The sequence below is a fragment of the Pollicipes pollicipes genome, unplaced genomic scaffold (assembly GCF_011947565.3).
Source record: "Pollicipes pollicipes isolate AB1234 unplaced genomic scaffold, Ppol_2.1 Scaffold_3087;HRSCAF=3621_pilon_pilon_pilon, whole genome shotgun sequence".
NCBI lineage: Eukaryota > Metazoa > Arthropoda > Thecostraca > Pollicipedomorpha > Pollicipedidae > Pollicipes > Pollicipes pollicipes.
In genome coordinates this window covers 15,424,466-15,434,678 of record NW_023596225.1, presented here as the reverse complement: position 1 = coordinate 15,434,678, position 10,213 = coordinate 15,424,466, and the positions used below count along the sequence as shown (strand labels likewise).

At 61.3% G+C, this 10,213-nt stretch overlaps 1 protein-coding gene across 1 annotated transcript in view; it reads left to right on the top strand.

Annotated features, from left to right (window-relative positions):
- Nucleotides 1-1,229: 1,229 nt before the first annotated feature.
- LOC119089788 (maestro heat-like repeat-containing protein family member 1) overlaps nt 1,230-10,213 on the top strand; it is a 34,198-nt gene continuing 25,214 nt past the window's right edge. The window contains exons 1-9 of the mRNA XM_037212604.1: nt 1,230-1,374; nt 4,089-4,237; nt 4,525-4,652; nt 4,973-5,045; nt 6,284-6,473; nt 6,981-7,132; nt 7,891-8,124; nt 8,667-8,745; nt 10,018-10,166. Coding sequence (XP_037068499.1) covers nt 1,230-1,374; nt 4,089-4,237; nt 4,525-4,652; nt 4,973-5,045; nt 6,284-6,473; nt 6,981-7,132; nt 7,891-8,124; nt 8,667-8,745; nt 10,018-10,166 — 1,299 coding nt within the window. The remainder of the gene's footprint in view (nt 1,375-4,088; nt 4,238-4,524; nt 4,653-4,972; nt 5,046-6,283; nt 6,474-6,980; nt 7,133-7,890; nt 8,125-8,666; nt 8,746-10,017; nt 10,167-10,213) is intronic.

The window sequence follows — 10,213 nt, the reverse complement described above, 5'->3', positions numbered from 1 at the left end:
CAATGAACATTTTCGCCGTACTTACGTCACCCGGTGACCGATAGCGGTATGGTGGATTATTCCCCGTTTAGAATAGTTTCGTCTGGGCATTGAGTGCGGATATTAGTGACGGCATATAAGCATTAGCTGGACGCTCGCTGTCTCCAGACCCGGTCTCGGCTGGCGCCGACGGGCCGTCGTCTCCAGACCCGGTCTCGGCCGGCGCCGGCGGGCCGCTGTCTTCGGACCCGGTCTCGGCCGGCGCTGACGGGCCGCCGTCTCCAGACCCGGTCTCGGCCGGCGCTGACGGGCCGCCGTCTCCAGACCCGGTCTCGGCCGGCGCTGACGGGCCGCCGTCTCCAGACCCGGTCTCGGCCGGCGCTGACGGGCCGCCGTCTCCAGACCCGGTCTGGGCCGGCGCTGACGGGCCGCCGTCTCCAGACCCGGTCTGGGCCGGCGCCGGCGGGCCGCTGTCTTCAGACCCGGTCTCGGCCGGCGCCGGCGGGCCCGCTTGTCTTCAGACCCGGTCTCGGCCGGCGCTGACGGGCCGCCGTCTCCAGACCCGGTCTCGGCCGGCGCTGACGGGCCGCCGTCTCCAGACCCGGTCTCGGCCGGCGCTGACGGGCCGCCGTCTCCAGACCCGGTCTCGGCCGGCGCCGGCGGGCCGCCGTCTCCAGACCCGGTCTCGGCCGGCGCTGACGGGCCGCCGTCTCCAGACCCGGTCTCGGCCGGCGCTGACGGGCCGCCGTCTCCAGACCCGGTCTCGGCCGGCGCTGACGGGCCGCCGTCTCCAGACCCGGTCTCGGCCGGCGCCGGCGGGCCGCCGTCTCCAGACCCGGTCTCGGCCGGCGCTGACGGGCCGCCGTCTCCAGACCCGGTCTCGGCCGGCGCCGGCGGGCCGCCGTCTCCAGACCCGGTCTCGGCCGGCGCTGACGGGCCGCCGTCTCCAGACCCGGTCTCGGCCGGCGCTGACGGGCCGCCGTCTCCAGACCCGGTCTCGGCCGGCGCCGGCGGACCGCCATCTGGGCCAGAGTTGCTCGTCGTTATCACCCCATTATCGGGGAGGTGCGCCTGAAGCGGGCGGCGGCCGGGCATGTGTCTGATTCACCGGCACAGCTGCTCGGCCGTCGGCGGGTTCAATCGATCGGCGGCCGCCGCTGCTGCCGTGTGTTCCGCCGCGACTGTTGGACAGCGAGCCGCCCCGCGTCGCGCTCCCGAGTTTTTGCCCGCGAGCATCTGCGGCCCGTGCTATGCCTGAGGGGGGTGGAGCGACGGCGACATTGGATAGCGTGACTGTTGCCGACGGCGCCGACGAACTCGACCGCGGTCTGGAGGAGGCGGCGGTGACGGCCGAGCGCGCCGCGCCGTCGGAGCTCCCTGGAGGAGCCGACTCCGGCCAGGCGGAGACGGCGAGAGTCTTGGCGCCCGCGCGACCCGCGGAGACGTCGGGGGGCGCCACTGGACCCGCGGAGACAGGAGAAGCATCCACTGGATCGACGGATGCGGCAGGGACCTCTGCTGGATCGACGGATGCGACAGGAGGCTCCTCCGGATTGGCTGTGGCGGCAGGAGTCGATGCGGATGCACAGGATAGAGGCGCAGCTGAGGGTTCGCCGCGTCTGGACTCGAGCCAGGGGACGGGCTCTACGGCCGCCGCTGCTGATGCCAAGCGGAGACAGGATCTAGCGGCCTTTGACCTGCTACAGGGTAGTGTTGGACGCAGATGTGGTGCTTCCACTGTGCCCCCACGGGCCGGGTGGATTGAACCCTACAGTGTGTTCCCTTTGGCCCGTATACTTCTTTGGAGACATCTACAGGGATTATTCACGAGGTCTTTCCGCGGCATTTTCGTTGCAATTGGTTGCGACGATATTGTTGAGCGCACCACTGAAAGATCAGCAGGACGAATGGTGTCATGGCGCACGTTCCGTATGACATTGGTTGTGGCATTTTGAATATTTCAGCATGTCGGCCGCTGGTGTAAGCCTTGTGTGGCTTCCAGCATCGGTTTCGGGATTCTGTTGTTGGATGTCCGTAGGTGATTCTCCACTTATCAAAAATCCTTGATCCCACCTTTGCATTTTTTTAACTGCGCTGCTCAGTGGTCGCACCCTTATGCTATCACCGGCCATGAGAAGACCTGACCGCTGACCTTGCCTGCCGTCGGAGCGGAGCAGATGCCGCGACTGGTACCAGCCTGGCTGCTGGCCGTTTCGGCCGGCTGAGCTGCTGACCGGTGTTTACATCCGGCTGTCCTGCAGCTGTCTGTCTGCGTTGGAGCCGCCTGCCGTTACCGGACAGCGGCGCTCGGCCTTGTCCCGCTGTCCATATGCATCGCGATCTCGCCGGAGAGCCCGCTCGGCTGGTCATTTGGTCTCCGTTTGAGCAGATACCCAAGCGGTCCTGCTCAGGCTGACCAGCCCCGCCTGGCCATCACGTGGGACGTCTGGCCGTCACCGTTCTACGCTCCCGTTGCCTCCGTTACGGTGTGGTGTGTGGTGAATGCCGGTGCGGTGGGCGACAGTCGCCTGCCTGTGGTGAGCGACTAGTGGGTGACGCTGTGGGCCACCTCGCCCGATTGTCTGCCGCCGCTCCTGTCCGTGGGGCCGGCCGCCAGGCGCCGCCCCTGCCGCCGCCGCACCGCCGGCCGCGGTCTCAGCTGTCAGCTGTGGTGTCCCGCCGCCGCCTCCTCCCCCTTCCCCCTTCCCCCTCCCCGCCCCGCGGGTACCGGCCGCGGACGGCCTCCGTGTCGGCCGCTCGTGTGACGTGAAACGGCTCACAGCGTGCGCAGGGCGGGTGTCGGATGGTGAGCACGTAGAGAGGAAACGGCTGGAGAGATCCGACTCCGGCGACGTGTTCAATGTTGCACGTCTTCCGCTTCTACGTCTGATGGTCTGCTGCCGTGGATTTTATTTTTACGAGTGGAGAGGAATACTATGACAGGATGTGAGAGAGTGAATTATATTTTTATGGCTCACCTGGCTTTCACCACGAACGTTTTTTGATACTTTGGTGTCGCTCTTTGCTATGCTTTGGGTCCGCGAGCCCTATCAGGACACACTTGCAGACATCAACGTTTCTTTTCTGAAATCCTTTCAACCAGCGGCCATGTGACTTTCTGTGTAACAGTTTTCCCTAATATTCAATGTGCATGAATCATGGCTAATTCAACATGTGGGTTTTGGGGTCGCAATGACAGCATATGCCAGTCCTGGCCGTATATAGCGTCGCATCACATACGGCCGATTTGTCACCAATATCCGTCATACTTTGACAGAGACTGACGATGTGGTCGCCTATGATCCGACGGATGAGGGTTGGCAGAAGCGGGACTTAAACTCCCGGGCTTATTCTTGTCACGATCCCTGATCCACACTCACACATTTATCCCGTTTATCTCTGTGAATAGGTCACATACGAAATTGACTCGCGTCAAATTCCAAACCACTTTTCGGACGTTGAATGGTTAGGCTTTTCGAGGTGATATTTTAACTGCATTTCTGCACCACGCCTGTAATGGCGTGTATGAATTCATCCGCCATATTTCGCATGTCTTCTGCTGTTGAACAGTAAATGCCAGTTGTCATTTGTTTCCCGTTGTGCGCGAGCATCTGATTGAGCGTAACGCTGCTCGCACCAGCCCTGACGGGAGCGGCTTGTGATGCCGCCCGGCTCCTGTCCTGCTCGTACCAGCCGTGACAGGAGCGGCTTGTGATGCCGCCCGGCTCCTGTCCTGCTCGCACCAGCCCTGACGGGGGCGGCTTGTGATGCCGCCCGGCTTCTGTCCTGCTCGTACCAGCCCTGACGGGGGCGGCTTGTGATGCCGCCCGGCTCCTGTCCTGCTCGCACCAGCCGTGACGGGAGCGGCTTGTGATGCCGCCCGGCTCCTGTCCTGCTCGCACCAGCCGTGACGGGAGGGGCTTGTGATGTCGCCCGGCTCCTGTCCTGGTCGTACCAGCCGTGACGGGAGGGGCTTGTGATGCCGCCCGGCTCCTGTCCTGCTCGCACCAGCCGTGACGGGAGGGGCTTGTGATGCCGCCCGGCTCCTGTCCTGCTCGCACCAGCCGTGACGGGAGGGGCTTGTGATGTCGCCCGGCTCCTGTTGGCAGGGTTGCTGACGTCGCTGCTGGACGCGGCCAGTGATGTGCAGGACGAGGTTCGTGCGTCCGTCAGCACTGCCATCTTCACACTAGGCAGGAGCAAGCCGTACGATGTGCTGCTCACTGTCTTCAACTACCTCACGTCCGACCGGCCGAAGGTGCGCGCTCCAGCGTGCCGGCTCCGCCCTGCTGGCTCGGCGCGGGCCGGCCGTGCTTGCCCGCGCCCCGCTGCGGCGCGACCGCTCCGTCCGAGCCCGTGGCCCCGCTCGTTGCACGGCGGAGCGCCGGCGGGCGAACGGTGGGCGGAAACGGCCGAAGTGGAATGCTGTCCGTGCGAGACGAGAGGCCGTGCTTGTGATTGGGTTTGGCTGAGCGGCTTGTCGTTCGTGTTGTCTCTTGACCCGGCGGCCGGGCGTGTGATCGTGCCGCGCTCGGGCTGCCACAGGGCTTCATGCAGCGCATCTGCGTTCTGCAAGCTGTCGAGGAGATCTGCCGGGACGTGGGTGCCGAGCTCGACGACCACGAGGTCATGGAAATCGCTCCGCTCATCGTCAACGAGATGGTCAGCAGCAAGTGAGTGCCGCGGGCGCCGGGCGCCAGCGTTTTGCGTGCCGTGCTGGCCCGCCGGTGCGCCTCGCCGGTCAGCGTCGCCGCGCGGCCGGCTGTGGCCAGCGAAGCTAAGCAGTCGCCCGCTGCCAGTGTGGTGGACCACAGGCGGGCGGGAGCTAGCTGCTGTGCGTTCGTGGACCGGCCAGATGCCTTGCGTTGTGTTGCCTCGCCGTGGTAGCTGCTGCGGGAGTAGTCGCCGGCCTCGTGCCGTTGTAAGAGCAGCGCGTTGATGTGGCCGGGTGCGGGCTGTTTGGGGCTTGACGGCGGCCGGCCGCGGCCCACAGGGAGGTGATCCCGCAGATCCAGGCTCCCTGCTCGGAGGCACTGGTGGGACTCGGCCAAAACCACTGTTTCCAGGTGAGAGGGCCGTATGCGGTCGCGCTCTCGGTGGTGCTGAGGTGACAGTTACCACGTGCGTTTGACACATGCAGAGCTCTAGCCGTATTGTTCAGCACGTAACTGAAACTAAGGGCATTTGTCACCGAGCAGAAACGTGCACTTTTTAGGTAACAGCCACTGAATCGCACGTTTCCACGGACATGTTTTAAAGATGATGGTCATGGGATATCTCAGTTGAATTTCATTCCTGTCATGTCAAAACTAAAACCTATGGCTATGTTGCAGTTCACCTCCTTTTCTATCTACCCGGTATCGTCATAGTATTGTTCAAGCTCAACACTAAATTTAATTAAGCAAGAGCAGTATTTGTAGGCAGCAGCTGTGCTGAGATAGGCGTACATAATCATAACTATCTATCCCTCGCAATATGTCGTGATGACTATGTGTCGGACCTGGATATTTCAACAGTTTTTTTCTTCAATCACGTCGCCATACGTAGAGTGCCGTCCGCTCGGCAGCCGGCGGTCAAATGTCGTCATACGTAGAGTGCTGTCCGGTTGTCAGCCGGCGGTCAGATGTCGTCATAAGTAGAGTGCTGTCCGGTCGGCAGCCGGCGGTCAGATGTCGTCATAAGTAGAGTGCCGTTCGGTTGCCAGCCGGCGGTCAGATGCCGTCATAAGTAGAGTGCTGTCCGGTTGTCAGCCGGCGGTCAGATGTCGTCATAAGTAGAGTGCCGTTCAGTTGCCAGCCGGCGGTCAGATGTCGTCATAAGTAGAGTGCTGTCCGGTCGGCAGCCGGCGGTCAGATGTCGTCATAAGTAGAGTGCCGTTCGGTCGCCAGCCGGCGGTCAGATGTCGTCATAAGTAGAGTGCCGTTCGGTCGCCAGCCGGCGGTCAGATGTCGTCATAAGTAGAGTGCCGTTCGGTCGCCAGCCGGCGGTCAGATGTCGTCATAAGTAGAGTGCCGTTCGGTCGGCAGCCGGCGGTCAGATGTCGTCATAAGTAGAGTGCCGTCCGGTCGGCAGCCGGCGGTCAGATGTCGTCATAAGTAGAGTGCCGTTCGGTCGCCAGCCGGCGGTCAGATGTCGTCATAAGTAGAGTGCCGTCCGGTCGCCAGCCGGCGGTCAGATGTCGTAAGTAGAGTGCCGTCCGGTCGCCAGCCGGCGGTCAGATGTCGTCACCTGTGCGGGTCCGCTCCGCCGCCGCCGTGCCGATGCCAGGCGCTCAGACGGTGAACGGGTGGCCTCTGACCTGCAGGTGATGGAGATCCTGACCACCAAGCTGGAGACGTCGCAGCTGCCGCACTTCTTCACTCTGCAGACAATGGGCTCGCTGGCCACCTCCAACGTGTACACCATGGTGCCCTTTCTTAAGGGCATCCTGGGACCCATGCAGCCCATGCTGAACATGGTGAAGCAAGATAACCTCAAGTGGGCGTTCGCCTTCGGTGAGACACAACTCCTTTTCTTGAATACTGAAATTTTGAGTCACCTGTTTGGTTATGCCCGGGGGATAATTTTTGGTCATATTGTTACCAACACCATATAGCCCATACCATGGTAGTCTCATCGAATATTCAGTGAAGAGAACCATGGTGGTGTGGATGCTTATGGTGCCGTCTACAATTCAGTTATCATTTATTCGTAAGGGATCGTCGTCAATCCCAACGATGGCGTGGAACTCATGGCTATTTTTCACACGCTGTAGGATTCCGATCTACCGAATACTGGCACTGCGAAATGCGGAACACGTCGTTCGCTAGTGCGCAAAGCTTCCAATGCGCGTCTCATCCGTTTCCCTAACCCGACCCAGTCTCCCCCGCGGGGCGCCTGAGGGCCACCAGTAGGAGTGCGCGCGGCCGCCCGCGTGCCGCCGCGTCTGGGTGTGTGACGCGGCGCTTGGTCTGACGCACGCACCCCGCCCCCTCCACGCTCCGCCCTCTCGGCGTCCGCAGTAATCGCCAGGTTTTGCGAGTGCATCACCGAATACCTGGCGAACATCGACAAGGCGCCCGACCCCCTGGTCAAGAAGGAGTTCTACTCGACCGAAGTTAATTCGGCGTTCGACGTGCTCTTCAACTCGTGGCTCACGTCCAAAGACTCCAAGGTACGCGGGGTGGCGTATGCTGCCTCCATGGTTAGGATCTGAGCGGCTGTAGACTCAGCCGCGGGACAGTCACTGGCAGCTCCGGTTCGACCACGGCTTTTTGACAGCACTGTCCCGTCGCTGAGGCACGGAAGGCTCTAAATGATCACCATTGTGTACTGGGATAGTGATGGTGTTGTTTACTCCAGAACACAGCCGATTGGGTATGTAAGGAATACATGGACATGCTGATATAACAGTGATAATGATATTAACACTTCCACTGATTGACAGCTAACGCCTGTATTAAATCTGTCACGGTCAAAAGATAAGCCCATTTCCGGTGGTTTACCATGTAGCAGACGATGTAATAAAGTTCTGGCCTTCGTGGTCTGGGACAGGTATTATCCTTGATATCCGAGGTGGCGGCAATTCTGGCGTTTTGTGATCAGCTTGCTCGTTTCCCCCAACCGCGTGCTGAGTGCTGACCTTTATCCTCGGTCCTGCCCGGATCTGTTCGTGGCCGATGCTGTCCGTGAGCTGACCTTTGACCCGACCTCATCCGTCTGGTCACCGCTGGACCCTGTCGAGACCCGGACCAACCGCCGGCCTTCGACAGGACCAGTCACCGCCAGATGCGGCGCCGACCCGCCCCGTGTACCGACCGCTGACCTGGCCCACGGTCTGAGCTGCTGTCCGCTGTCCGGGGCGGCGGAACGGTGTGGTGACGCCGGCCACGTGCCGACCAGGTCCGCCTGACCGGGCGTCCGCCCCGCCAGGTGCGCCTTCAGGTGGCTGAGGCTATCGGCCAGATGGCGCACATCCTGGACACGGACAAGCTGTCTGACTCGCTGCCCAAGCTGCTGCCGGCGCTGCTGCAGCTGTACAAGCGGCACCCGGAGCCCTACCCGGTCACATGCGCACTGGCCATGGTGCTCGACGCCAGCCTCATCACCGGCAAACACGTGCTGGAGCTGCACATGGAGGCCATGCTGAACGCCCTGTTCCAGCAGGTGGGTCGGCAGTGGTACTCACGTGTACAGGCGTGGCTCCTCTAAAAGCCCTCCCCTCGGCTGGTGGACGGGCGTATATTACCATAAGGAAGCGCTGTGCTCGCCACCGTCGCTGTTTGCGGAGCGCCAGCTACCGCAGCCGTCGTGTTAGCGCCCTGAGGTCGTGTTCGTGGGAAAGCGGGTGGGGGAGCGACGGCGCTGGTAGTGCACGTCAGGACTGCAGGGCGGTCGGCTGAGACCCGTGCTGCCGTGTCGGCATGCGGGCCGAGCTGTCGTGGCCTGCACTTCTGTGTTCACTGGCCGGGCTCGCGGTCGCGCGGTGTGACGTAGGACACTATCCGCCGCTGACGTGTGGTCGCGCGGTGTCACGTAGGACACCGTCCACCGCTGACGTGTGGTCGCGCGATGTGACGTAGGACACCGTCCACCGCTGACGTGTGGTCGCGCGGTGTGACGTAGGGCACCGTCCACCGCTGACGTGTGGTCGCGCGGTGTGACGTAGGGCACTATCCGCCGCTGACGTGTGGTCGCGCTCGTTCCAGGTGTGCGCCGTCCCCGACTATACGATGCCGCTGACTGTGAAGAATCATTACGAAGTGCTGCGCTGCTGTGATACCCTGGGTGAGAGAGAGAGCGACAGAGCTCAGGGCTTCCCGTTCGTGGATGTGCCAGGCCCACACTGTGACACTACACCCCGGTTCACACCGGCCGCGAAAGGGGTACGGACCACCACAACGCAAACGTCTCTGGACAAATGTCTGCGCAAAAGTTTGAAGACCAAGTTGAAATATGGTAGCCTCTGGGCGATGCAGCCGCCTCCGTAACGACTCCGTAAGGTTACAGAGTCGAGTTGAAAATTCGTAACTATTGACGGATAACGGATGGAATTGTTACTTTCGACGTGCGAGGGAAATGCTGTTTTTTAATTTTTGATAAAATTAAAATTAAATGTACGTGCTATTTTTACGTGTACTTAAAAGTGTGAGCTTCTGGCGAGGACGCTTTGCTTCTGGCGTATCTGGAAGCGTAAAAGGAGAACTGTGGTAGAAGAGCACCGGTGCGAAAGCCATTGTTACGCCGCGGGGTGGTCGAGAGGGAGTTCACGTCACAACAATCTCACATTTCATATAGAATGTAAGCATGAACCGCTTGACAGCATAGGGAATTTCATGGAATTTGCTCAAGGGGATACTGCATATTTGACTAAAAACGAGCTTTGGAAACTTTGTACAAACGGCGATGCTTCAATTCATCCACACATGTGTGTTTCAAATTTTAAATATGCCGGCGGCGTACGGTGCGCTTTCCGACATAAATTTTCTGGTTCACACCCCGTCCCGCGGAGGGGTTATCAACGTTTCTGCGCATGCGTGGTTTTTCGTCTGCTCTCGCCCTTGCGGACGGGCGTCTTTCCGGAGGCGTTGCGGAGTCGTGAAGTCGGTGTGAACCGGGCTTACGGCTGATGTGCACGACGGGGTTTCCCCCTCTCAGGCTGTTGTACCGTCGGATCAGGATGGTAAGAAGCACTACCCGTGCAAGGGATTCCTGGACGGTGATTAGCAAAGATGCTTGTGGGACTACAGTCACGATTGGAGTAATGTACGCCACCATTTTCCGTTGTGCGATGCTGAGTGTGCAGTAATGTGACGTTGACTGACCGTTCTGTTCGGAACTCACCAATATGGCATGGTAGCGGTCCCCTGGCCGGCTCCTCCCGTGTCTGCACCGGATGGCTTGCAGGCACCGCCGCAGCCAAGCCCGGCTGCGCCCCCCCCCCCCCCCCTTGCCAGGTCTGCCGGCCGCAGGGTCGTGCTGTGCTGGTCTGACGCCCACCCTGGCCGGCCCCGCCGCAGCCAAGTGCAGCCCGGAGCCAGTGGTGGGCTTCTACCTTAGGCCGGCTGGCGCACAGTTCGGACCGCGTGCGCACGGGTAGTCTGACCGTGCTCAAGCACCTGATCAACGCGTCCGAGTTCGAGCTGGCGCAGAAGGTGCCAGACATTGAGGCCGGCCTCCGGCTGCTGCTCAACGATCCGTCCAACAAGGTGCGGCTGAGGTGGCCCGAACACGGGACGTGTGTCTGCCGTCCGTG